The sequence below is a fragment of the Aristolochia californica genome, unplaced genomic scaffold, assembly GCF_029961685.1.
Source record: "Aristolochia californica isolate CCGP_79_NKW_82.1479 unplaced genomic scaffold, dmAriCali1.0.hap1 SCAF_12, whole genome shotgun sequence".
Taxonomy (NCBI): Eukaryota; Viridiplantae; Streptophyta; class Magnoliopsida; order Piperales; family Aristolochiaceae; genus Aristolochia; species Aristolochia californica.
In genome coordinates, this window is record NW_027181793.1 from 25024532 (window position 1) to 25051054 (window position 26523).

The following is a 26523-nucleotide window of genomic DNA, read 5'->3' on the forward strand; positions in this document are numbered from 1 at the left end:
CTACTGAATCATCCTCTATATCCAATCTTATGAGTCTTCCGTGTCTGATTAACAAATACGCCTTTAAAAACAATCAACGCAAAATTTGTTTGGGCGGCAATCTCAATTGCTTTTGACTTTGGAAAGTTTCTGATTCGTGTAATTGGACTGATCAGATAAAACAAATCACTTTTAACTCTTCTGTCCTCTGAAAAAAAAGGAAGAAAAAGGAGAAAAAGAGTCTGGCTACGGCTCTGTTGGAAGTAGATCGCAACAGAAAATTGGATGCCCCTCAAATCTCTCTGCCAAATAATGCTCAAGCATATCTTCTTCATCATCTGCCATTTCAAAATAAACCACAAAAACACCACATGAACACGATAACCAACATCAATACCTCATAAAAACTAATAATCTTGAGAGGATTGCTTCCAAATCTATCAATTGGAGAAGAAAAACTCACCTTCAAAATCATCATCAAAATCGATGTCTTCCTCATCTTCCCCCTCCGACTCTTCATTAACGGAAACAACACCTTTCTAAGAAGAATGCACACAATCAAAAAGATAATCACGTTCATCTTCGTGGAAACATGACTCGAACATTTATGAAATTTCAGAAGAAAAAAAGCGCAAAGAGCTATGTTGAGGCATTAGATGAAGGCCATATCATATATGTTGTACAATAAAGATGAAACAGTCAAGATACATACAACTGCAGCTCGTCCTCTCTCGAACCATTGCCTGCCAGTAAGTTTCTTCTCCTTCGTTGTTGTAAGAGCTGACCCAGGCATCAACCTGTAAACTAGTTGTTTAGCAGAAGATTTACGTTCAACCATGCAGTAGAAAGGGAATGTGGTCCTCAAAGTGACAAGTTCCTTGTCTCAATACATTAATGATTTAAACATACTTTTCGCTCAAGAGCCAATTCTGCTTCAAAGCGTTCCCTCCATGCCAGAAATGTTTCAACAGAGACTGGCTCTCCATGTGGTACAATGACCTGGAAATTCAATGGAAAAGCAAGCAGTTTGAAGCCAAAAAAAAAGAAAGAAAACAAAAGAAAAAAGACATATATTTCATGTGTGACTGGCACATTGGTATGTGTAAATCTTCACTTCCCAGCGATACAGGTGGCAAGGAAGAGAAAGATAGAAACGTTACAAAGCACAAAAATGGTATAGTCCATTGCAATATGAGTATCAATCTTCTTTCTTTTCTTATAATTATCATCTTCCATCTTTTTTCTTATTCTTTTTTGCTTTTCGATGTTTTGCCTCTGAGAGCCTCAATAAGTAATTTCTATCACCCTTGAAATATTTTGAATTTGTAGCATTTGAAAATTAACAATTAAAGCCAGATTGATATTTTGAAAGTATCTCAAGGAATATTGACGCGACAAAAATTATGATCTAGAACGATTATATTTCATCAGTTTTCTTGTGCATTGACAATTAGTAAGTTATGTAATGTTTCCCATGTTCTCTGTACCAGATAACAGCTTCTGTCATTTGAAGGAGTTTGTAGTCCAAAATAGTGTCAGTTGAAGTTTAAGAAGGTTTTGGAAGGATCCATTCCATAGATGTTGAACTCTTAATGCTCAGAATGACAACAGTTATGATGACTATCAAGCAGAGAATGAAATGTTCAAGGGAATATTATTTTATGCTGGCAGCTAGTAGTAGTTGAATAATGCTCTCCAATACCAGCAGAGCTACATGCACACCTTCAAGTTAGAGAATACATCTCCACGTAGAAGTGACTGTAATGGGCAAGACAGACAGCCACATCTCATCTTTCTCTGCATCTTGATCCTCATGCTCTGCCTCTTGAGCATTCTGTCCAAACTTTTCACTTAACCACTCTTTCGCTGATGTCACAAGAGTGTATATCATCGCCATACTAAGCTTCTCAAGCACCTTTAGAACAATTCAAGTCCAATCAGGTATCACTCTCACAACTGGATAATGAAAAAAGAAACAGGAACTCATAGTGCTTGTTAAATGACCAACTCAATCTAAAACAAGTTCAATATAACACCACATCTTTTCCTGATTGGAGATAACAGTTTTGTTGCCAAAGAATGTTACATAGGCTTCTAAGAAATATGACAATTTTTTGATTTTTTGAGGGGGGGTTGGTGGGATGGGGGACAATGAATTGCAGTTGAACAAAACTTCATTCTATAATAAACATATATAAAAATTGACCAGATATACTAAAAAATAAAGCCAAATTTTTCAACAAAAATTTTGCATCTTTTTGTTCAGTGAAGAACCCTCATAGTTGCATTCTTCACTTGATTCTGTTAGGTACCTGTGGGGAGTCGTCTTTACCTTCAGTGGTCTATATCTAACTCCAGAAGTCTTTTGGAAGCCTGTACTGTAATAAGACTTTATCTATTTGAGAGGTATGGAATGAGTTCTTGCACAGAACTCATTACTTATGGCAATTCAAGAAGATAATTATCTGATGTTCTCTCTAGCGAGTACACATGTGTGGTCTTTGTTTACTCCTAACTGTCTCTCAGATTGAAGGTAGGAAGATCAATATTCAGAGAGTCAGCTTTACAGGTCTTTGAGCTTTTAGGTATGCCTCTCTTTCAAGAATTTCATAACCTTTTTGAAAGAAGTTAACTCCTAACTGGTTTTCATGTAGGACGAGCAGGGAGAGTTTTGAGATCACCTAACACCTTGATTACTTCATAGATGTAGGCCAGTCCTTTGGTCACTGAATGGAAAAAAGACCTTCAGAAATGGTTTCCTAAGGAATTCTTTTTATCTATGTGCCATTGCAATTGGCTTGGTGGCGAGGCCTAATTATCTCCTCTGTAAGAACAGAAAATACATACAGGACCAAAATAGAATCAAGCCAGAGAATTATGAACAAATAAAGCATATCAAACTACCTCCTGCTCAAGCTTTTCTTTCAAAATTTGTAGATCTTCTGGCTTTATTCCTCATATACTGCATAGATCAATTTTAAGTTTTAATAAATGAATGTAAACCAACAGTTACACAAATGGAATTCTCAGAGTTAGGTTCCACCAGCAACATCTGTTAAAGTGATCTTTTCACATGGAGAAGTGGTCCCTCATCTGGATAGTTTTCTGTGTGTGAGAAAATCAGAGCGAGCTGAACTGCAATGACATTTTTGTCAAAAGTGCATGTCAAATTAAAAGTTGAATCTTGCCAAACACAATCTGTTAAAGAATGATGCTTCAATGATTTTCTTAAAGAAATGATCAAGCCTTTACGATTTGTTAAGGAAAGTATTGTAAGAATTGGAAACAAACAAGTGTTGCACTTTTAATGGCAAATACAAAAACCTTCATCATCAATGCATTGTCCCAATTACGCCAGGTTCAGCTATTTGAGTCATCTCATCCATTTTGATATATCATTCCTTTATTAGATTAGCTGACCTACTCACCCCACTTCCATCAGTGTCATTGTGTGTTTTCCTCAACTTTTTGGGGGTTTATAAAATGAGTTCAAGAAAAAGAAAATCCTTTTTACAGGTAAAGTTTATAAATATATATTGTCTTAAAAATCATAAATATATCCCTCTCTGTCAACATGTCCTTCCCACCATCTTAAGATGACTCTCTTAAGTGTCCTTATTATCTCTTCTGTTAAACACTCTCTACCACATTTATTTCTGATTTTGCCTACCCAGTTTTTGTCTGATATCCATCTTAAAATACGTTGTTTTTAACAGTGAATTTTGTTGATGAAACAAAAAAATGGAAAACAAGGGCAATGCATCCAACTCCAAAGCAACTAGAAACGTATCCTATGGTCTCCAAAATGGATTTAGTGTCTCCTTCATCCAGCCTATAACCAATTTAGAATCTCCTTCAACAAACAAAGGCATGTTGAAATGAGCTTTATAAATCCTCAAACAATGAAGCATTGCTTGAATATTATCCACCTTAACATTCTCATCTCGTATAATACGCCTTCACTCTCTTCAGCAAGAGCTGATCACTTAGCACTTCAAGAACCACTCTCCATTTTCTCCAATCCAGTCATTGCTTTATAGATATCTCCTCAATCTCCCTTTCTTTTCTGAGAATGAATCCTTCTTCCTTTTTAGTGAAAAAAGGCTTACATAATGGAAAGATTCTTTTCACAGTCTAACCTTGTTTATTGTCTACATGGGATCCTGAACTTGTCCAAGTTGAATCACATATATTCAATCTTAGAATGGCCAATTTTGAATATCATTGGAGGCTTTAAAGTTAGCTCATATTTTTCTACTTCTCAATTCACAGAACATCTGGATTGAGCAAATAAAACGATGTTGCTTACAAAAACATAATTAAGGGACTCCTCTAGTATATGAGCAGCAAATTCTCTATGATAAATGCAAAACAGGAACAGCTAATGTTACTTTAATCAAGAAAAGGCAGCAAAGACAGTAACACAACAAGAATCTTATTCTATGCATGTCAGAAAGATTAGTCTGTTTTCAGCTCCCAAAAGATCCACATAAATAGATAATCAACAAAAAAGTCTATCAGGTAGATCATGGAACCTGGCGTATATGTTGACTCATCTCACTCATCATCCTGTTATCCAATAAAAATAAAGTAATTATGAAGATTAAAAACTGAGCATCAACAAATAATAAAGTTTACAATATAATGATTACAGCAGTTGAAGGGAAAACAGTGGAATAGTAACAGGACACGTATCAATATTGCTATCTGGCACTCACAGCATGTGATCTTAGTTCAGTAGATCCATCATGTGAGCTCAACTTGTACAAAACTTACAAACCTAGGCATGAAAATCAGTGTACTATATCTGTTTAGCATGTTAGCATTTGAGCCCAATCCGAACAAGGAAATTCTTTTTGTCACATTAATAATGACGCAGATCAAGCAGTGAAACCAATTTTCAATATATTATTGTGACATGTATGGGAAGTCACAAGCTACTAGAACTTTTGACCTCATTGAGTCACTTAAATCATTGACCATCAACAATTGTGTAGACAGAAAAACCACCTGAGGAGACGGTGTTATCTGAAAGCAACAATCCTTTGTGCTTAGTCCACTCTCAGCAGAGTCAATTTCTGAATGAGATTAAATAAGTTAGATGAGTAAGTAAAGGATAAGGTAGATGAGTATGTAAAGGATAAGTTAGAAAGAGGAGGAAGGAGGGAAAAGCAATATTTTGTTAGGATGGTCTGCTGAGAAGCTTTATGTGCTTAAGTAGTGCGTTGATGGAACCTGTATAAAAACATACCTTTAATTTCATCCATTAATATAGCCTGCAATGCTTCAATCTCCATCTCTTGCTCTTGAGTGCAGTCTGCATGGCAGAATATATAAGTTAATGGAACCATTATCAACGTGGAATCTTAAATTCAGGAATATATATTCTTTAGATACATTAAGGCTTCATAATTTTTCTGTTTTCTTGTATTTTTGGCTTTCCTATTGACACCCCATACCGTTCCTTAAGGGACCCTCATGTACCTCCCTCTTAATGAATATTTTTTCACGCCATTCAATAAACAACGTTTAAAAGGATTAATTTCATTTTTTAAGAATAAGCCATCGATACTGGTTAATTATGCATGAATTCAGAAAATCTTCCAACGATCAACGTATATTATTCCCCAACAATATAACCAGAAAACAAGCCAACGAAAATCTGACTCCTTGAACATTTGTAGAGAAAAAAGCATTCCGAGGCCATAAACTTTACCAAATCCTCAGCTTATTATGCAAAGCCATCCGATATATTGAGAAATAGAATAAAAATTTCAGGCTTTCTTTCGGCATTTCTGTACAAGCCAACCTTATGAACTAATCAAGACAACCGTCTCATCCACAGGTGCCACAACTAGGAAGACTCTTCGGTTTGTGAATTCCAACAAATTGAAATGAAACACGACCGCTCATCAAGCGATAAACTGTTGCATTAGATGCGGTTAACGACCCAGAGAAACACAAAGCATGTTTGTGGCATAACTTCACAGAGTAGTGCCTGAAAACAGTGACCCCGCGGAAAGAGAAAATTATCAGAGTAATATATTTCAGAGTAAAGAGAATAGCGTCTTGTTCTTTTGTTATAAGGAAACAATCAGTCCACGGCATTCGTGATTCAGCGTGTTCTGATCAACTTAGCTTTGAATTCTACACCCACAGAACCAAAACAAAGAATACGTTACCCGTCATGTTTTGGAATTTGCGGGTTTTCTTCCTTCCTGTGACCAAATCGGATTCGATTCACGAGCTGCAGAGCCCAAGACAGAGCAATAGTTTCCACTTCCCAGTAGTTTTCGGGCAGAAAAGAGAGCTTAGAAACCCGTTAGGGTACGGCCTCGTTGGTCCGTCAGCTTTCGGTGGCTGGCCAGCTGGGCCCAGGGGTAGGAGTGTTGCTGATACGTATAATATACGTATCCATGGATATGTAATCGGATATAAATACGAGAGGTTATATGGGTTGGCTGATATAATAAGAAGTGGGATATCCATGACCCTTTGTTGGCCACTTCTAAGTGACCACGTGGCACGTTTTATCCTTGTGTGTCCAAGCCGTATGGCAATTTAAAGCCTTGGATTATACGGTGCCTCCGAAAGTCCGAACTTCGAAGCCGCGAGGAGCGACGGCTGACGCGTGACTCATTTCTCTGAGCACGTTCGGCTTGGCGCACCGATGGCTCCCACTCCCAGTTCCCTGTTATACCCGCCGGTTCCCTCCCTCTCTCTCTCTCTCTAGAGTCGTCACTCGTGTAGTTTCCACTCTGAGCATAGCCATTGCAAGCCTCGCACTCCCTCCTGTTTCAGAAAGTCCGTAAGCCCCAGAAAGTCTCAGTATTTCTTCGTTTTCTTGTTTCTATATCGTATGCACGCTTTGTCGCTTAATCACGGGTTCTGAGTCGATGGGAGGACACGGGGAGGAAAACGAAAAATCTTTGCGAGAGAATGATTCTTTACAAACAACCATGTTTTTTTATTAATGATATCTTTATTATAGTTGTGTCTTCACTTTGAAAAGGTTTCCATCGAAGCTCATTTCCCTTCTTCATTTTGAATATCTTCGTGTTTTTTCTGTCCCAATCGAGACGTGATTTTTTCAGAGGTAAAAAATCTTTTTTCTTGTGCTTATAAGGTATGGAAATCCTTTCGCCAGTGTCGTTTCCTTTTGATTTTGGAAGGCTGTATGGTTGCCGAAAGTTTCCTTTTGTTTTTGGAAGGCTGTATGAGATATGTCTCTCTTTCTTTTTTGGTATTCGCTTGATATTCTTCACTATATTGGGCGCTCCTTTCTGATATACCCTGTCTATAGGTGTTTCGCCCCCGGTTGCTGCCCTACATTTTCAAGGAAATTGATCATTGACTTTTTTTTTTCGCTCCAGGATTGACACAGTACCTCGTTAAAGGGTGTTCTGCCCGTAAAACTCCTTGATATCGACGAAGGATGTGTTGACTATTTGATAGCTCCTTTGGGTTTTCCGGGATAACCATGGGTACTTCGTCCCAAACGAAGCACAGGATTATTGATGTTTCTGCAGGAGGCCTTGTTTGGGTTAGGCGTCGTAATGGGTCCTGGTGGCCGGGCAGGATAATGGGTTTGGATGAGCTACCAGAATTGTGCTGTCATTCACCGAGATTAGGGACTCCGGTGAAGCTCCTGGGAAGAAAGAACGCTAAAGTGTACGTGTAACTAATGTTCTTTGCATTGCTCCTTAAGAATGAAGCCAAACATATACTTTATCACAAAGTCGTCCTCTCTTTTTATTTTTTCCCCAATATACCCATTTTTTGGATTTTTGTTGGAGGAATTTGATGATAAATAAAGCCCAAGGAACAAGAATTATAGATCATTTGGATTGGTTGTTCTTCCCTCCTGTTTTTCTGCCTAACTGACTTCTTATCCTTCGATTGTGTTCTTGTTGCAGTCTTAAATGTCTAACATTGGTTTATATACCATGTTTATGAACACTTAGGGACCCAATGTGTATTCACAAGAAAACTGACGAGAAATTTAGTTTCCCTTTGATCCATTTTCGCGTTTGGAAAAATTTCCAATTGAAAATTAAATTTTCATTGACATGTTATCTAGTGTTTGTGCCACCATAGGAAATAATTGTAAACTAATTGAGTGTCTGTGCTTATATTGGTCCATTGGAGACAAAAAGAAAAGTTGAACAAAATAATGCAATGTATTGTAATATACTTACATTAAACCTCTAAAAGGTTATATAAATATCTAAATAGAAATTATTACATTTACTGTCTGCATTCAATATAGTACACAGGTTATTAATAAGAAATCGAGCCAATAAGTACAAGTGATTTGCTAAAAGTAATGAAAAGTGCCAACATGAGAAATAAAAGAATAACTTAACAGTTTGATGCTGCTTTGGCCCCGAAAATGGAGGCAGATGGCATAGAGAAGAGGGCCTAAGGCACTACATAAGATAAGGTACAGGTGAGAAGGGTGAGTTCTGAAGGACTGGCTTAGGTATCTCTTGGTTTATTTTTCTCATTGTTTCCTATTGGAGAAGTAGGAATCTTGTCCTCAACTTTTTGTTGACCAAAGAAGATTTGGGGTGAGTTTTTCAAAAAAAAATTGGGGGAAAATATTCCCATTCCCTAAAATTGGCAAATGTTGGGAAAATTTGAGGCTAATGCAAAAAATTTCTTCTACACATTTTTCTCTATGGTTTCCTATGGGCACAAAAATACCCACTAAATTCATTGTTTTTTGGATAAAAAAAGAAAAAGATTCATGTGATTTGGCTGGCTATTTTGGTCTGTTCCTTGCAGATTTCACTGATTATCAAAATCCATGTTAAACATCTATGAGTGTGTGGATTTGGTAGATTTACACATTTTAGGTAATGCTCATCTCACAACTGCTGCACACAGAAGCAATGTTGAAGTCATTATGAGAGGCCTTCAAATATTGTATTTGTTGCCTACTTTAACAAATTTCATAGAATCTGTTAACTATTTCAGATAATTTTGTTGAGCGATACTATCTAAGGTAATTAAGTAGACAGATTATAACCTTGGATTCCTGATTAACACTGCTTTAGACTTTGATGCAACATTCTTAAAGTGTTAAATCAGTCCTTTTGGATCAGTTGGTCAAGGCATCAGTTTTTTTTGCATCATAGAGATGACTCTCCTCATTATGAGTTATTTTCTCTTGGGGAATCTTAATGAACAAAAGATTAAGATAGCAGAATATTTGATTGTTGTTTTCCACATTAACAGCCTCTTTGTCGATGCCTCAATTATTCCTCAAGCATGTCCCAAAATTTGCTATCATTCTGGTTATTGAGACAATGCATCTTTTTGGTTTGACCATAAGTTGTAGTATCATTGAGCTATCGGACAATATTGGCCGTCATTTTTGCTTCCAATGCTCCTCATGAAGATATTTTCTTGGGTTTCTTTGACTGTGATGTTGATATCTGGTAATATGAATCTACTCTGTTGCTGTGCAACTCTGAAGGTTTGTGTTGGAATGAGTTGATCTTTTTGTCATTCACTTTTGAGTATGCATGCTGCGGTGGAAAAATATGGATTTTAATCCTAATCCAATTATTGTTTAAGGACATGGCCCATAAAATTTCTCATTGTTATAATGTGCTATTGTAATTCTGTGAGCTTTTCAGCTTCTGTCGCTGTGTGCTGTTTTAGATTGCATCCATGTTATAATTCCTGTGTGGATTGCACCATTGAGTCTAAGTTTCTTGCCCTCCAGGGGTTGGTATAATCTTGAAAAATCCAGGCATGTGAAGGCATTTCGTTGTGGGGACTTTGATGAATGCATAAAAAGGGCTAAGGCATCTGCTAGCCATTGTACCAAGACAGGGTTTAAATATGCCCACAGAGATGACGCCATTCTCCATGCACTCAAGTTTGAAAATGTGAATAGATCTAATTGCGGTCGTCAATTTTGTTTGAGAGAGGATGATATAATAGGAAAAGTTACTGTGGAGAGCTGTTCAACACAAGATTTTACTCAGTCTGCCATATCTTTTGAAACAGTGAATCCTATAAATGGCTCAAGGGAAGATGGCTTCATTTGGAAAAAGAGAAGAAAGATGCCAAATGATTCAGAAGATGATCAAAATGATGGGTCAAAACAGATGAGGGATTTGGATGATATAGGGTTGAGGTTGGTCCCAGTTCAGAACTCTGGTGAACACCCAGAGGTAGTTTTCTCTGATAGTGATTCACTTAGTGGATCTGACATTTGTGATAGCTTGTCTAACTGCAATCCTGTAAATAATAGTAAAGGTTCTTTTGTATATCTGAGAAGAAGACATTCATATTTAGGCCACCATGTCCATGAGAGCTTGAAAAGGAAAAGTCGCTGTCGATCTATTTCTAAAGTTTTGCAGAGTACATCTATGGTAGATTTTAGTGCTTTGGGTAATGAAAATATCACAGATGTTAAAGTGAGTGGAGCAGAATCACTGGATTCAGTGAAGACAAAATTTTCAAGGGATATCACTAACAATTCTGATTCCACAGGGACGTCTTGCCAGAAGGATATTGTCTCATCAAATGTTTCTGAAGACACTGCTAATGGTGAAATAGATGTTACCGTGTTCCTTGGTAGTCCTCGGTTGAAGGATAATGTGCTGTCTGGGTTGAATGTTCATGAGACTGGTTGCTCTCACATGCCAATTGCCTTCAAAGATAACCAAACTGAAGGTACAATTTGAAATGCTGGGTTTAATATGTTGTCTATTGTCTTCATCCATTAGAAGGACAAGAAACTAAAAATCACCATTTTATTGCCTTCTTCTGGTTTTTTATGGGATCTCAGAAAATGTGATTTGCTTCTCTGGGAACATTCAACCAATACATTCATATGAAATCATGAATCTTGTCGTACAAATGATGAATTGTTAGATCGATTATGCTGACTCACTATGGCAAAATATTCTTGTAAAAGGTCGAAGCAATTTTGACTGATGAGCTTCAGTTGTACATGTTATGTAAATACTTCAACAATCTGATTAGATTAGATACTTTGTTGGACGGATCTGCTTATTGACCTGCTCCGGGACGTCTTCATTGCTTTGTTATATAAGATTACTTCGTTGGAGAAATAGCAACTATAGGAAAATTATCAGAATCCACTTTCTCATGTTACTCTGGGAGTTGTTAAATCCTATTGACCGTTCTGTCTTTTCCTTTTCTTTTTCAGACTTTATATTCATTTTCTTGTGCATTTAAGCTAATCACTAACTTAACTCCTGCAGATACACCAGAGATCCATTCTGGTGCAGAATCACATAATGTCAGTAGTAATAAAGTGGCATTCATGCAATCAAAGAGCGAAGCACATGGTGATATATGCCCTGCCAGTATTGCATGTCATGATTGTGTGAAAGAGAGGCATGCATCTATGCAGCAGCTTAGAGGGAAAAGGAATTCAAAACTATTTGGCAAAGACAATTTTGAGGAAAAGGCTGTTAAATCCAAAGATTTTTTTATAAATGCCAACAATTTCTTTCATGAGTCTGTCGTGTCTGACTGGCAGAGCCAACTGAGAAATGGGTCCATCCGGTGGAAAAAACGAACTGCTGTGGCTCAATCTATATCTGTAAATGAGGACTCACTGCTCACTACAGGCATACTTCCGAGTCAAAACTCCCATAGCACCACTTACTTTCCACTCACAGGTTACCTATTTGATGTTCATCTGGAAGTGCAAGCAACCTACAAGGGTGATTATGTGCCGCTGGTCTCTGTTACGAGCAAATTAAATGGTAAATCCATCGTGGGGCACCCAATAACAGTGGATGTTTTGGGAGATGGTTTTTGCGATAACTTAATGACTAGCGTAGACTTGTGGCACAGAACTAGTAGTTGTGAGCTTTATGACGTGCCAATAACAGAATATTTGGAGCCACTAATTGATGTTGTAATACAGACTCACCAATGTGGTTATTTGGCAGCTAATGTGTGTAATCCCACTCATTTGGCAGTTGGCTCGGGGAGATTGTCTAAGTCGGGAAAATGTGGAGGTCTGCCCAAAAAGACTCAGAAACTGTCATTGGTTGCTGTTGGACATGAACTCAGAGAACAAGAGAGAACACTAATGGATAATTTGGATTCACTGGATACTGCCTGTGTGCCGCCGAAGGTTGTGTTTAGAAGGATTAATGAGGCGCTCAGCTGATAACATCCATGCTCATATCTTGACTGACTCCTGGGTTTTGAGGGGCTTCTCAAGTAAACCAAATCTTTTTTGCATCTTCTGGATAGGATTGCTTGGGCTCTTAATTCTGGAACTACCACTTGGTTTTGTACATTTTATTCTCCAAGTAGAAATGTTGTCTCGTGTTCAGTCATGGCTAGTTTTGACTTTAGGCAAAACAGGTTTTTGTGAAGGTGGGTAGTGGGAGGAGATCCTGCCCGCCATGAAGGATCTTCTTGAGGTTTTATAACGGCTCTGTATATGCTGTAATATTACTTTTGAGATGTAAAGAGGATGCCACTGTTCCTAACCAGTAATAAAACAGGTAATCAGTTGCAGTTCAACCGTCTGTATGTTTTTCCCTGCTTTAAAAGGATTGTTTCTGTAGAGAGAAGGGATAATAAAACACAAGAATACTGGCTGTTTATGCATTACATTTGGGATTTTTAAACCTTTGTTGCTACCTGTTTTAATAAAAATTCTCCTCCTTGTTGTTACTTTCTAACCAATTAAAAACATCAAACTAACTTTAATTGTCACATAAATTATTTCACGTTTGTTACATATTTAAGATTTCTTAATGATATTTATTGGATTAAATTATCTTTTTAAGATTATTCTCACATGTGAGTGTCTGAATTTTTTATTTTTTCAATTATCCCAAATATCTTAAGGCTTAGATAATTTGACTTCAAAATATAATTAGAAAAACTAAATGAACAATAGGATTTTTTAATATTTTTAATTTTATTTTATTTAAATTGGAAGTGTTACATACAGAAATTTCCTTCTTTTTTTTTAATTTGAAAGCAATAAAAGATAATTATTAAGTATTAACATCCCTTTTTAATAAGCATTATAATCACGCACTTTAACCTTAAGTCGGATACGTGGAATGGTTCGATAGCTAAACGGACTGTTAACCGGATCCCAGGTTGTGGGACATTTACGTCAATAAGATAAAAGAATAGAAGCATTTAAGTCATTGCATGTGATAGGGTTTTTGAGAATTCTTATAAATGCTCTCTTAAGGTTCTGCAGATTTTCTTCTTGGGAGGAAGCTGAAGAGAAAGACATTTGGAGGCTCAGGTTGCATTTCCCTTCGGTAAGTTTTTTCTGTTTATTGAGTGATTTAAATCTTGTTGAGAATGTGATCTTTCAATTCGTTGATATATCTTGTTAGCGTCCTATTGCTGGTCATACATAAGACTACATCGTGTAGAGTTCTTTTTTTACGGAACTGCAATGTTTCATGATTCTTTATTTCGGATCAGGATCGTCTTGCGATTGTGTAGATTGATAAATACTCGACTTGGAGATTTTGGTCGTAATTATTCTACGAGTTGTTTTTCACAGCGTTGTCCTATTTCGTTATTTTCTGAATCTACGTTTTCTTTTAGAAGGTATGATGGCTTCTGTCTCTGGTGATCTTATTTGGGAGATTGTGAAGAAAAATAATGCCTTCCTTGTGAAGGAATTCGGGAATGGCAGTCAGATGGTACAGTTCAGCAAGGAGAAGAATAATCTCTACAACTTGAACTCCTACAAGCATTCTGGTATACCCTTGGGGACACATTCTCTTTTTTAATTGCTTTTTTTGTCTTTTTCTGAAGTGATGCTAATATCTTTTCTTTGCTATAAAATTTTCAGGCCTGGCAAACAAGAAGACCGTTTCAATTCAGCCGGAGGGAAAAGATCTTTCTGTTGTGCTTGCAACTACTAAGACAAAGAAACAGAACCAGCCTGCAAATCTTTTCCACAAGTCAGTATTGAAGAAGGAATTTCGTCGTATGGCAAAGGGTGTTATCAACCAGGTAAATCTACATGTTTATGAGCATTCTGTTTCATTTTCTCCATTTTTTTTTGTTTCTTTTGAAATTTTCTTTCATCTTCATCTTATATCGGAAAGTTTTGGACTTTAATGTAGTGTCTGGTTTGGTCTAAGCAGTTTCTTTGGGATGAAGGCATAATTATGTTTAAGAAACGAGTTTATGTCACTATGGTGCATAACGTAATGAGATTATTCTATTTGTTTGGAAGAGTGATATTGGTGTTTGTTTAGATTATTTTTTAACTTCAATTGCTGTGATTAACAGATGCAGTGGTTTGAGAAAACCTGTTGTTGTCTTTTTGTTGCCTAAGCTACTGTCACTGTTTCAAAAGCTTTTACCAGATGAGTTTTTCAGTGTTCTTTGTCTGTCCTTTTTATGTCTTTTTGCAGTGATGAGCAGCTAACATATAAGAAGCACCATTGTAAAATGGGTCTTCTATGAAATATCTTTGTTACGCTTGGCTTCTGAGCTTTTGCATGACTGAGAGGATTTGATGTCATTTTCGTTTTTAATATAATGTCTTCTTTTTCACATTTTGTCCTCAAACAATATCAAGTTGGAGTAATTCGACGTTCATTTGTTTTGTTAAATTTATTGTTCATTTGTTGGTGCTTTCTGGTTACACGTTTTTAAAAGGTTTTCACATAGATGGTGTTGTTATTCATGGAGTAATTGCAGTATGATTTTATTTCCATTCATTCACGGAGGAATATGTCATCAATGTCTCTGTTGTGTTTTTGATAACTTATTATAGGGGTAAATGCTAACCCTTGACATGTGCTCATTGTATGGTAAAGAACTCTTGACATATCTTAAAGCTGTTTTTGTTGCTAATATCCTTAGGCTCCTTTCCTTGTTACATATTTTTGTTGTGAAGCCGATCCCTCTTTACTTATTTTTAGAAACATTTCCCATAAACCTCACTTGCAACCTTGTTCTCCCTCTCCATTTCTTTTAAATTTATCCTTCACTGACTTTCATTCTCTTTCTTCTCCCCTGTGGTTTCTGTGAACTTTTGTTTTGTGGAGCACATCTTTGTCTAATGTACAAATAAGTGACAAAAAAATTAGACAATTGTCTGTTCATCACTAGCTTGCTAAGACACATTCATGGTCATGCAGCTGTTATTTGCAATCACCTTTTGAATTAGGAGTAAGCAGTTGTGGCTGCTGTAGTTTGTAGTGGTTCTCTGTGAGACTTGAATTCATGATTGTGAAGAGAGTATCGAAATGAGAGGATGAAGGAGGAAGTTATAGTGATAGAAGAGAGAAGGAAGCAGTGGGGAAGAAGATGAATTAAATAGGGAAAAGTAAGGGTTCAGATGGTGTTGCAAGGAGATATCGCTCATCTTGTTTTATCCCTTTCATGCTATATTAACTTTGGCGTCAGGTGTGAAATGCATTGGATTTTAATTTTTTATGTGGCAAATAGATTTTTTGGTGTCTTTTCATGTGTATCATTTACATGTTAGTTGTGTACAGATACATTTGTTCTGTCCGTGTGCAGTGCGCAATGCTCTTTATGTGTAATGCTGTCATAAAAAAGTGACATGGATTATGAAACATGTGTACTTTTTGTGAAATGCCTTAAACTCTTGAAATTTGTTCTTATATATTGAAAGAGTATTGGATATGAACTGTTACTGAACTGGCTGCGGCAAATTTAAATTATATTAAACGTGGCTCTGGGAACTTCATTTTTCAGTGCATGTCTGAGCTTGTTCTTTTGTATGCACTCAGGTTGCTGATAACTACTACAGGCCTGATCTGAAGCCAGCTGCCCTTGCAAGGCTGAGTGCAGTTCACCGGAGTCTTAAAGTTTCAAAATCTGGCCTCAAGAAGAGGAACAGGCAAGCTGTTAGGAAGTGATGATATAAGTCGAAGTTGTGTGCGGTTTGTAGGTTTAAATGAAGATTTTTTTTTAACCATTAAAGACACCGTTAATGAAGAATGCGATACTATTTTTGTATTTTTGGTCTTTTTTAAGAATTAGACTTTCGTATCTAGTGAAAAAGAGATTTAAATCTGACGATTCGGTAGTTTCCCTAATCATTTTGGCACAAAAGTTTTGGCCGCCCTTCACGCATGGTGATTGATAGTGTATGGGTTTATGCTTGCAGGAAGCTTTGAATAAAAAATCGAAGAAACTGGGAGCTTCTATTAGTCTATTCCTAAACGTCTGAGTTAATATGACTACGCTGTTCTTTCTATGAGATTATCTGTGGTGATTGATTCTGGCGCGCCTTCAGTTGTCTGTTTTTGGAATTGATCCTGTTGTTGATGAGTGGAAGACTAAAAAATGAACCTAGACCCATTAGGTTAGCTGGGTTATTGTTGTTTGAAGGAATTTCTTCATGTGCAACAAAGAAAGGGAAGGGCATGCAGGAGGAGCCCCCAATCTCTCACAAAGGGTCGGTCTTTTCTGTCGCTTACACTTTCAAATTTTTTTATGATGTCTTATGACATCAACACCAATTCAAAGTGGTGGGCAACCAGTGTGGGGATGGAAGACTCAGGGAGGACTACCCCTTCTTCTCAAGGGTGAGAGGAAAGTACACTTTCTCTTAACAACAATGTTTGCGTGTCATTTATGTGTTACTTTCTTCGTTTGAATGATACTCTCTTGCAATGATTTGTGTCACTTATGTACCAACTCTTTTACAAATGTGGTGCTTAGGTAGTTTTCAAATGGTATTTTCATTTAATTCGGTAGTGGTATTAACCGTGGTACAAATATGATCCATGTCAACGGAAGCTCTGATTTTGACAATTGGCAAACCATTTGACCAAAATCTTCATTTTTTTACTATCAAGAACTTAACCTTCAGCAAACTCGAATATATACACGTAAATCCCGCAATTTCGAACAGATTCGTGAGACTAGATCGAAATGGTACAAATGATTCTCGCAATTTCAATTTCAGTAAATCCCATCTCATTATTTTTCTGTATAGGAAGCATACCGATGTCAATGACTATTTTTTTCCTAGCGCAAAGTATATTTTCTGTATAAAACTTTGGGGTAAAAACAAATCCTTGATAAAGTTAAGCAAACATTTAAATCTACTTCTTTTATTCCTTAAAATGTCTCATATAATCCCATTAGAATAATCAAAATTCGATCTCCATATGCATGTGAGATTCATAGGTTTCCCTTCGTAACGGGTAACCGCACGTGAATCGCTCATATTTTAATGTCTTTTGAGATGACCAGCCCGATACGCAACATCTCGGTCGTGTCAAACTTTCACATTTTGATTCCCTCCCTGCTTAAAACAAACCTCACCTCGTCCACTCCACACAGATTTTACCAGAAAGCGATAATGGTTAAATAAATGAAGAAGCAGTGTCGGAACAAAAGATACCCAGTAACCAGTGTCGGAACTTCAGTAGGAAGTCAAGCTACTGCTGTAATGTTTCAAATATAACACATTTGCCAGTAAAATACCACAGTAAAGCTGGTTGGAACTTGGAAGAACACATTATAAATTTTCTTAAGACTGTCTTATGTTATGAAGATTCGATGATTCAGTAATGTTAACCCAGAATTTAGTAGTTGTTCTCCAGCTTTTCTTCATGCTCGATCTCAACCAGTTTCTCCATAGATTGGATCGAATTAAATATTGTAGCCTCAGTCACAGCCTTCTGCTCGCCTGCCTTGGATTTGCCTTGACTGGAATTATCCGTATTCTCTTAACTACGCGAACAAAATCCCTGCAGATCATGTAACCATGAGCAAGATGAAATCACACAAGTGATGAGTAAAAGAAGCACTTTAAAGATTAACGATGAAATAATTTAAACCATGTTGCGAAAAGGAATCCATTATAGTCTTAGACAGGAAACGAATCCATTTCAAAAACTGAGATAGATGACTGATTCTTGGGAAGAGAAAACGGGTACTTGAACTCAAGGGGGGAGAAGGGAGGAGGGTTTACTTCCATTTAAGATCTCCAGCGAGGAGGAGATCGTCTTCCATGTCTTCGTAGGCGACCAAGTGGCCAGGGACGGCGCTGGTTATGTCGAGGTCGGTGTCCGCAGCCACACCCATGTCGCCGTACACGTCGCTGAACATCTGCCGGAGGGCCTTCGCCAGACTTTGGTAGCTGGCGTGCTTATGAAGGCAGATGCGATGGCAGATCGACCGGCCTTCCAGCACCACTGTTACCGGCGGCACCACCGAGGCCGCCAACTCCTCGTCTATTCCATGGAAATTGAGAACATTCCGGTGGTACGTCCCTCGGAAGGAAGACGAGGAGGGTACCACGCCAAGGAAACGGGTGTGCATGGTGGGAGTTGGTGCTCTGTTCAAGGCTTCCTGGTGGGTGGTGAAGGTGTTCATGGCTGCTTCAGGAGAAGATAAGATCAACCTGCGTTTCCCAAACAATTTGTTCTCTCCTTGTTATGATGTTTCCTGGCTATGAATGCAAAAACAAATGTCCGATGTGTCAGTTCCCTGTCTGCAACTGCTCTAACACTGGTTTCATTTTCTCTGTCTGAATGCCATTTATTAATGGCATTCACTGCGTTTTCGGAAGACTCTAGAAAAAGGTGGGATCTCCATTCAACCAAGGAGCAAACAGATGTTAGAAGTAAGAAGCAAAAATGCTCAGAGTAAAAGACGGTCACAACCAGGAGGAAGAAGATCATGTAAACAAACAAACAAAACAAACAAACTCTGAACAACACTTGCAAAAGGGAGCCAGACCTAATTAATTAGCAAAAAACAATAGAGATATAGCAAAACCCATATTCCGAATTTGAATTTTTGGTACCTAGAGACAAATTATGGTTGGACAGAGACGAGTCGACACCGTACCCGATTGCACGTAGCAGCTGAGATATATATGGATAAAATTTCGACAGCAGTTGACGTTTAGCAACAGTGAGTGCTTGCAGTGGTACAGATGGGAAGAAGCAGAAGATAGAAGAGGAAGAAGAATAAGAAGATATCTGCCAGTGTAACAAAAGGGTTTGTGTTGCGCTCACTATTTCTAGTCGTCGTCTTCGATCCCAGAGGGGGACGGTGGAGGGAGACAGAGAGAACGCGTGAAGATAAAGTAAACTTTTCTTGTAATCTGTGGTGGTATGCATGTGTGGAGACGACCGCGCTGCGGTCGCCGAACGCTTCGCCGTGCTTTTGACTTGGGGAGAGGATGCTCCGCCCCACATCACTCTCCCTGTCGTTTCCTTCGTCTCTCTTCTTCTTCGTAGCCCCAAGTTTTTATTAGTTGTTCAAGTTTCAATGCCACACAGCCATGGAGCATAATGTTGATGAGAGATCCAATGTGTTCTATCCACAGTATCTTTATCCTTATTCATGCCCTTTGTTGGCAGAAGAAAAAAGGAACCGGTCACCGGGCCTCTTCTACTTCTTACTCTCTTTTACGAAACAAAGAAAAATAAGCGGGTGAAGGATTACTGGTATCATAAATTTATCATAAAACGTAAATGAAATTCATTAAGAACGTATCTCCTGACATTGGTGTTAATTTTTGGAGAACAAAGTGCCTCGTCTATCGTCTCCCACGAACAGAGTGTCTTATTTATTGCAGACGTTCGTCGATGTCAACGTTATAACTGTTACCAATTAAAAGAGACCGCCAACCGATGAGAAGGTGAGAGGTTGTAACTGGTACCAATTACAACCGGTGACCACCAGGAACGACGACGGGTTACCGAACAGTGGATAGATGGGATCGATGTCCTTGTGGAGAAAACGTTATACAATTAGTGAAGTTTTATTTAAATTTAAAATTAAAAAATTACAATTCATTTTAGGTCTTATCTCTAGTAGTCATTTGATTCGATCTCTACAACAAATTTGAACTACCATTGTGAAAGCAGTTCACTGATTTGATTTTGAAGTCTGGTAAATTTCCCTTGATGACGATTGGTCAAGGATTTTGATCTTGCCCTTAAGAGTTGTAACACAGTAACGATAGAAACCATCTGCTTGTTGTGACTCGCAAGTCAGAATTAGGTACAACATAAACATTCACAGTAGGTAATTTCTTCAGTTCTCAATTTCTTCTTCCACTCTTCTGTAGGTGATTTCCCTTTGTTCAGCCTCCTCAAATAAAGAATTTACTATTTATAGAGAGAGATGAAGGTGGTTCAAACACCCCTACTTTTCTCTCCTTCAATCTCTATTTACCAAATATTCATTGGTGAGATCATGACAAGTGATTGAACCCAAAGCTAAATCTTTACTTCTTGAGATACACGTAATGGAGTTGAAGTCTTCATTCCTTGATAGAAATCTCTTATGACAACACGTATCATGACACTCTCTTATGATAAAATATATCACTTATATGAAAACTATTTTGTTTGTGTGTCTCTTGGGTCACATCTAACTATCGTTTCCCTTTAATTGGTAGTGGTCGTGGCCTAATTCATCTCTTACTCCACTCATAAATGTCACCATGGCATTAGAAAATAGAACGTGGTTACGGGGCCAAGGTTGTTTGCTCAATATTTAAGGGAAAAAATGAACACCTTGCATTGTAAAAGTCTTCAGGGTTTAACCCTTTTGACAAGGCACATTTTTTCACAAAACTTGACCTTCCCTGGAGAAACTTGTTGTTCTTCGTTATACTAATTAAGTAAAAATAGTGGACATAGATCGGTCGTGGGTACATCAGCGATATGTAACATTTATCGCCCGATATGTCTCAGGTTTTTAAGTGGGCATTATTATATAAGAGTACAAGATTACTTCTTGAGTTGTTTTGGGCTATAAAAACATATAGCACTAGGGGGACCATTTTGACCCATTTTTTATCACCTTTGTTCTGCTATAAAAAAACAAGGGTGAAACTAGTACTAGAGTTTGTGCTTCCACCAGAAACAAAAAGAATTTTTATAAATCATAAAAACAAGGAAGAACAACAACACAGGTGAATTCTTAAAAAGTAAACAAAACAAATTCGAGAAAGAACAAGTAGCATTAAAGGTTACACCTTACCTTAGGTGACACAAATAAAATAGAACGGTTAGCTTGTGACAGTATCATATGGAGGCAAACCCCAATCACTGGGGTTGAATTCCAGCAGAGAACTTAACACTTGGTCTGCAGCAGCTTGATGCTTAATATCCAACCTAGGATCTGGAACCATAACTACTGACCTGCACAATTGATTTAGTTCAACACACATAATGTCAGTGATCAGATAAAGTGGGCTTCTCAACTGCTCCTGAATGTGTGCGAACAGTGAATCATTATCCTAGGAGTAATTTTCCTTCAATTCTGAGATAGTTTACGTCAATAGACGTTGTTAAAGCTTGAAGACATTTTTTTTCTTACTTTATGGAGAACATGAAGACAGAAACTTCGTGAAGAGCAATCACAAAGTGACTGTTAACACAATTCAAGCATCAAGCCATGACACACGTCAATAGACCCAAACATGGTATTTCACAGACTTAGTCAACTAATGTTTACCTAGTTCTAGTAGTTATTCAGCCCATTAGGTTTTGTGATAATGGGCATGGCGATTACTCAATCTTTTCTTATTCCTGGTTTTTCTTTGATTGTCAATAGCACAGCCAAAAACACTAAACACCAAGCCCTGCACAAAACTTCAATGCAAGACCTCAAACTAGAAACCCCTCCATGTCGTCATTGACCCAAATGCCCAATCCACACTGAAATCTTTTCTTTGAGGAAGATAATTGGTAAATAAGAACTGGGAGCTATAATTTAGAAACTCTGAAAAGTTACCATCTTACGTGGCCCACTAGTTTGTTCAACTTGACCAAATAAACTAATTGGCCTAGTAAATGAAAATAAACATGAGTTTAACTCAAGTTTTTGCTTCCATTCACGAGACTATTGCTCGGAGAAGTTTCCAACACACTGCCAAAAAAATTACAACTATAGGCTCAGGCATTTGGATGATGCTCAGTGCATCATCATAGAAATATAGAATAAGTTCTAGTTGATGTCTTATGGCCTATCCGGCACTTGACTCAGTGCACTGGCCAGGTAATCACCACTTGGACTCAACCAGTAGAGATTTTTTACTAATGAAAATTGCCAAAAAAAAAAGAAAAAAGAAGGAAAAGATAAACTGCCCGGAGCCTAATCACTTATAAAATACCAATTAAAACCTTCCTCTTTCAGATCTCCATAAAAGAAAAAAATTTAACACACTTTTATGTTTTTTCTTTAGATTTTCTTCTAATGATGGGTTGATCAATGCATAATGGTTGACCAAGATGGAAGTGAAACCACATGATCCAGACTGATCAACTGATTTAAATGGAATAGTATGATCGAGCAAGTATCAACTTATACACTCTGTATTGACCAATTCTACCAATATATGGTGATCTTACCCTCTAACACTACTGCCTTCACTAAGGCAAACATAAAGAAAGGGGAGAGGTGATTTTCTTCTCACACCTTAAATAATCATAGGAGCCAAGCAGTTTCTATCTTCAAAAACTTACATTTATTTCTAATGGAAATTTTAAGTGTGTAATTCATGCACAAAAACTGAAATCCAATTTTTATAGTGAATTATGGAAATTGAAATCCAAAAGAAACAGATAAGCAGAGCAAGAAGGATCTTATATGGCAATTTCACTAGAAAGAAGAGACTACAAATTAGAAATATTCAGATAAAAATTTACTTACATCCCGGCAGTCTTAGCTGCTGCAACACCAGCTGGTGCATCCTCAAAGACAAGAATATTACGTGGGTTGACAGCGCAATCCTAAATCAATCATATATGTTGAAAACAGTTAGATACAGGGTAAACTATTAATGTGCAAATGTAAGCACTCAATAATTTATTTATTCCTTTAGACACTCAAAAAGAAAATCTATTTACTCGTTTTCAGGGATGCTTAAACATTTGTTCAGAAATAGCCATGACAAAGCACGAATTCTATCAAGAAAATGACATAATACATGTTCACATTTATAAGAATTAAGTGGATGCAGTACCTTAAATCTTTTAGCCGCTGCTAGAAAAATATCAGGTGATGGCTTCCCCTGTTTGACTTCAGGGTCATCACCTAAGACGATATGGTGCATCAATGAAAAAAGCTCAACGTGTTTTGTCGTTTTTAAGTCAAAATACCTTTTGTCAGACCTGCAAATTATGCATCTGGATCAGAAAAGTTGCTCAGAACTCTCAAGGTTCATGCATGCCCAGCAAGCCACAACTAATACCTAGAAAAAATGGATGAAGAACAATTACCCTGTTGCCACACATATGGGTATCCCCTTTGCATGAAAATGACATATCAACTGTCTGGCTCCTGAAAGAGAAAATAAACTTAGTTACTTTGGACGGTAACCCAACTGTGTGGAGACTAACTATATGAGCCGTTTTGTCTTTCATAAGGAAACATTTGGCAAACCATGTCTTTTCTTTCAGAAAAAATTAATGCCACTCTTAAAACTACTAGGAAAGAGGGGGTTTATGTTCCCTCTTTGTGTTCCTCCCTTCATCACAAGTTTAGAATTTTGAGCCAACCGCTGAGAATGGAAAAATGGCGAATTGGCATTCTTTTTTTTTCCTACTTGGCTTCTCTATTGTCAAGGTTCACGGTGTGTTTTAGAATTAAATTTCCACCCTTTTGTTCCTTTTCCCCCCATCATGAGTTTTTGCATCCTTCTCTATTTTAGCTTCGATTTTTTCTTCACGAGATTGTCCAATAAATTAATGGTTCACAGTGTATTTTTTCTTCAATTTTTATTGGATTTTCCATGCTCCTTGGTAGTTTTATTCAAATAAGTTAGGAACTGAAATAGATGAATGGCAAGTTTGAAATCAACACAACTTATCAACGGAAATTTGTCTACATAGTAGTTCTTTCTTGTCTTTTTTTGAATGATATTCCTTGCCTCTACTCTAGCCTACTTTAAAGTTTATTAACTTGTATAAAAAAATTAGAATCTATTATTTTGAATTTGGACCCAATATGCAACTCTTTGAAAATTCTCAAAAAATGATAATAAAATAAAAACTGATTTTTTTTTTTTTTTTGTAGATTGCATATGAATCAAAATGTATGGAATGTCCACAATTAGATAAACGAATTTACCCTTTATATATAGGAACAGTACCTGGCATGAGCTCGCTAGTTGGGAACAATTCTTCAAGTATTGCTTTTCTGTCCTCAAGAAACTGCTCAGGTGTTAGAATCCCACTCAACCCTGTTTCTTCAACAAAAATATGTGCTGATTCAAGTGCTTTCTTCCCCATCATTTTTGCTTTAAGAGACCAGTCAAATGTTTTCCCATATCTTGCTAGTATGTTTTCTTGTGCAAGAGTATAGAACTGCTCTGTGTCTGTTAAATAAAGTTACAGTTAACTTGAGAAAAGATAATTATATGACAAGAGATACTCTGGAGATACAGATACAGACACTTATAGAGGCATTTGAAATCTATGCAGTTTTTTTTTCCATTTTATAAAATGAAAAAGTTTTTCACACAAAGACAATGACATCCCAACTGTGAGTTAACCAAATAATCAATCAATGTTGAACAAGAACTCATAAGAGTCCATTATCCAGTAAAGAAAATACATCAACTTCATTGATCTTTGTTAAAAACATATATCGAGCTCATTCTTCTTTGTTAAAAACATTTTAAGTATTTCAAAGAACTAAACATGAATTTCAGGCAAATAAACTCCACCGGCTAAAACATTAATGAGTCGGTGAGATTATAAAGCCAAATTCTGAAACATAAGTCCATTTAGGGTTAGGTAATTCATTTTTCGTTTTCCCAAAAGGCACAATGTCGTAATTGTATTGAGAGAACAAAACATAAAGAGAGATTTCCCACTGGTGGGGATTTTCACTGTTTGATGAAGTCTTGGAATAAATTTGGTCAGGGAAAAAATGGAGAGAAAAAGTTCTGCGTGCTGAAACACGAAAGTGGACATCATAAACGAAGATGTACTATAAAGTAAAACGGAAAATAAGAATGATCCAAAGAAAAATCCAAGAATACTCGTTTGAAGCAACCAAAATCTTAATGTTCATTCTTCTGTTTGTCTTACCAAAAACCATCTCAGCACTCATTTAGTCTTAGGTAAAACTAAATCGAGTTTCAATTCCAATCACACTACCGCTACCTACAATTCTGTGGAAACGAAAGAAGGGAAATCAATCATGTGTTTCAGAGAAATACCAAGCAGAAGGCCATCCATGTCGAATATGACATTTGTAATGGTGGCTTTGTGTAGGATCTCCTCCGCGGAAGAGCTGCCCATTTTCGGGTACTGTCGGTGGCAGTCTTCCCAAAAATCCCACCAATGAACTGGGAGAAAGCAATGTAACTACTGGACTGCCAGTCGAGTGGTCTATGCAGTGCAGCCGGATCGCTCCGCAAAGGTTGGGGAGAGAAGAGATTTGATGCAATCCGAAACAGAAACAGGAATAAAGATTTTCAATAAAAAAAAAAAAAAAACGAAAAACCTTCCCTTCCCTGCCGAAATCGAACGAGAATACCCCCGATAGCAATACGAATCCTTATGCGAATACAACCGAAGACAAGAAACGGAAACTCCACAGTCGAAATCACTTCTCTGCCGAAATCGAGAGAAATTCCCAACCTCGACCAGACGACGTCTTCCCGTTAGCGACGATATAGCGTCGATAACAGTAATCAAAGGTGTGCGAGTGCGATAGAAGTAAAAACGGAAATTCCAATATCAGTTGAAATCAAATAAAATAAACGAGCATAACCACTGATATTCGAGACACCAGCACCCTGGCTCTAAATACAAATCGACGCATACCCTTCTCTCCCTCTCTAAATTCCATCCCGAACTTACAAACATGCCCCTGCCAGCATTATTGACAGTTAATTCTTCTAAAGTATTTACTCCCTAATTTGGAGTCTATCAAGATTCTACCCAGTCGTAAAAGGACTCCGAGGATAGGAATCAGGACTTTCCTATCTAACATAAACGAGTGTCCTATCTATGAGTTCCGTTCTCGCCTATGTTCGTCATGAAAACAACAAAACGTTTTGGTCACATTTGAGGAAGAATATGCAATCTCGTGATTTATATCCAAAGATAAAAATTCAAAACTGGATTCTGGAAATAATTCTAGACTAATCCATTTATAAGCAAATTCTCTAGAGAAAATAAATTATCGAACAACTTTTTCCATTACGCCAAGTGTCATATACACCTTGGCCAATATCCAATCAGATAGCCATAATCAATTCCTATAAAAAAATCTATTAACAGTAATGGTTGAGATTAAGGTGAGCCATAGAGATTAATCAAACAAATAAACTAAATGACTAAAAGTATCAATTCTTGAGTATATCTTTAAAAAAAAAACAATCTCATTAGTCTTCCAAATAACACATGAGGAGCCTTGGATGACTAACATTACTACAGTTGATGGAAAATTTTTTACAATCATTTCAATTGTTTTAATTAGCTTTACAATTACTATTCTATGGCAAGTCTACGCTTGATAATTTTTTTATACAAGTTGTACAATCACCTAGAGAAACTTATACACAAAAAGATTATTTCA

General features: G+C 37.2%; 5 protein-coding genes and 1 non-coding gene across 11 annotated transcripts; 3 read left to right on the plus strand and 3 right to left on the minus strand.

Annotated features, from left to right (window-relative positions):
- Positions 1–42: 42 nt before the first annotated feature.
- LOC137946040 (uncharacterized) lies at positions 43–6251 on the minus strand. 3 transcript variants are annotated; one of them, XM_068792201.1, is made up of 11 exons: positions 6162–6251; positions 5231–5296; positions 4990–5057; positions 4515–4548; positions 3023–3114; positions 2884–2941; positions 1702–1894; positions 889–978; positions 692–776; positions 443–518; positions 43–317 (listed from the first exon to the last, which is right to left on the minus strand). In XM_068792201.1, the coding sequence occupies exons 8-11, from the start codon at positions 963–965 to the stop codon at positions 226–228; spliced, it is 330 nt and encodes a 109-aa protein (XP_068648302.1). In that variant the 5' UTR covers positions 966–978; positions 1702–1894; positions 2884–2941; positions 3023–3114; positions 4515–4548; positions 4990–5057; positions 5231–5296; positions 6162–6251; the 3' UTR covers positions 43–225. The 3 variants fall into 3 exon arrangements, with proteins under 3 accessions (XP_068648302.1, XP_068648305.1, XP_068648304.1); XM_068792204.1 differs by having other exon boundaries at positions 1702–1935; XM_068792203.1 differs by lacking the exon at positions 6162–6251 and adding an exon at positions 5789–5841.
- Positions 6252–6718: 467 nt separating this feature from the next.
- Positions 6719–12524, plus strand: LOC137945928 (uncharacterized protein At1g51745-like). 2 transcript variants are annotated; one of them, XM_068792029.1, is made up of 4 exons: positions 6719–6783; positions 7353–7650; positions 9713–10671; positions 11226–12524. In XM_068792029.1, the coding sequence occupies exons 2-4, from the start codon at positions 7460–7462 to the stop codon at positions 12146–12148; spliced, it is 2073 nt and encodes a 690-aa protein (XP_068648130.1). In that variant the 5' UTR covers positions 6719–6783; positions 7353–7459; the 3' UTR covers positions 12149–12524. The 2 variants fall into 2 exon arrangements, with proteins under 2 accessions (XP_068648130.1, XP_068648131.1); XM_068792030.1 differs by lacking the exon at positions 6719–6783 and adding an exon at positions 6878–7075.
- Positions 12525–13203: 679 nt separating this feature from the next.
- On the plus strand, positions 13204–16026 carry LOC137946427 (large ribosomal subunit protein eL28y-like). Of its 2 annotated transcripts, none has more exons than XM_068792708.1 (4): positions 13204–13271; positions 13567–13722; positions 13817–13980; positions 15738–16026. In XM_068792708.1, the coding sequence occupies exons 2-4, from the start codon at positions 13572–13574 to the stop codon at positions 15864–15866; spliced, it is 444 nt and encodes a 147-aa protein (XP_068648809.1). In that variant the 5' UTR covers positions 13204–13271; positions 13567–13571; the 3' UTR covers positions 15867–16026. The 2 variants fall into 2 exon arrangements, with proteins under 2 accessions (XP_068648809.1, XP_068648810.1); XM_068792709.1 differs by having other exon boundaries at positions 13216–13271; positions 13570–13722.
- Positions 14381–14471, plus strand: LOC137947140 (small nucleolar RNA R24). The gene has a single exon (XR_011111187.1). It is a non-coding gene; the product is annotated as a small nucleolar RNA R24 (small nucleolar RNA).
- A 1416-nt stretch (positions 16027–17442) lies between the features above and the next one.
- LOC137945182 (auxin-responsive protein IAA33-like) lies at positions 17443–18339 on the minus strand. Its single transcript, XM_068790955.1, has 2 exons — positions 17936–18339; positions 17443–17711 (listed from the first exon to the last, which is right to left on the minus strand). The coding sequence occupies exons 1-2, from the start codon at positions 18337–18339 to the stop codon at positions 17633–17635; spliced, it is 483 nt and encodes a 160-aa protein (XP_068647056.1). The 3' UTR covers positions 17443–17632.
- Positions 18340–20838: 2499 nt separating this feature from the next.
- On the minus strand, positions 20839–25867 carry LOC137946162 ((DL)-glycerol-3-phosphatase 2-like). 2 transcript variants are annotated; one of them, XM_068792372.1, is made up of 6 exons: positions 25157–25867; positions 24083–24307; positions 23211–23271; positions 22955–23117; positions 22642–22721; positions 20839–21128 (listed from the first exon to the last, which is right to left on the minus strand). In XM_068792372.1, exons 1-6 carry the CDS (start codon positions 25236–25238, stop codon positions 20996–20998), a joined length of 744 nt encoding a protein of 247 aa, XP_068648473.1. In that variant the 5' UTR covers positions 25239–25867; the 3' UTR covers positions 20839–20995. The 2 variants fall into 2 exon arrangements, with proteins under 2 accessions (XP_068648473.1, XP_068648474.1); XM_068792373.1 differs by having other exon boundaries at positions 22955–23102; positions 25157–25863.
- Between the last annotated feature and the right edge of the window lie 656 nt (positions 25868–26523).

Bases quoted from the DNA above. Each gene is read 5' to 3' on its own strand.
- LOC137946162 (XM_068792372.1), bottom strand. From the start codon at position 25,238: ATGGGCAGCTCTTCCGCGGAGGAGATCCTACACAAAGCCACCATTACA. The intron at 23,118-23,210 runs GTAATTGTTCTT...TTTCTGATCCAG, and splicing joins CCCATATGTGTGGCAACAGG to ATGCATAATTTGCAGGTCTG. The intron at 22,722-22,954 runs GTACTGCATCCA...TGATTGATTTAG, and splicing joins CAGCGGCTAAAAGATTTAAG to GATTGCGCTGTCAACCCACG.
- LOC137946427 (XM_068792708.1), top strand. From the start codon at position 13,572: ATGATGGCTTCTGTCTCTGGTGATCTTATTTGGGAGATTGTGAAGAAA. The intron at 13,723-13,816 runs GTATACCCTTGG...TAAAATTTTCAG, and splicing joins GAACTCCTACAAGCATTCTG to GCCTGGCAAACAAGAAGACC. The intron at 13,981-15,737 runs GTAAATCTACAT...GTATGCACTCAG, and splicing joins CAAAGGGTGTTATCAACCAG to GTTGCTGATAACTACTACAG.
- LOC137945182 (XM_068790955.1), bottom strand. From the start codon at position 18,339: ATGAACACCTTCACCACCCACCAGGAAGCCTTGAACAGAGCACCAACT. The intron at 17,712-17,935 runs GTAAACCCTCCT...CATGATCTGCAG, and splicing joins GCTGGAGATCTTAAATGGAA to GGATTTTGTTCGCGTAGTTA.
- LOC137945928 (XM_068792029.1), top strand. From the start codon at position 7,460: ATGGGTACTTCGTCCCAAACGAAGCACAGGATTATTGATGTTTCTGCA. The intron at 7,651-9,712 runs GTACGTGTAACT...CTTGCCCTCCAG, and splicing joins GGAAGAAAGAACGCTAAAGT to GGGTTGGTATAATCTTGAAA. The intron at 10,672-11,225 runs GTACAATTTGAA...TAACTCCTGCAG, and splicing joins CAAAGATAACCAAACTGAAG to ATACACCAGAGATCCATTCT.
- LOC137946040 (XM_068792201.1), bottom strand. From the start codon at position 965: ATGGAGAGCCAGTCTCTGTTGAAACATTTCTGGCATGGAGGGAACGCT. The intron at 777-888 runs GTATGTTTAAAT...ACTAGTTTACAG, and splicing joins AATTGGCTCTTGAGCGAAAA to GTTGATGCCTGGGTCAGCTC. The intron at 318-442 runs GTGAGTTTTTCT...TTGAAATGGCAG, and splicing joins TTTTGATGATGATTTTGAAG to ATGATGAAGAAGATATGCTT.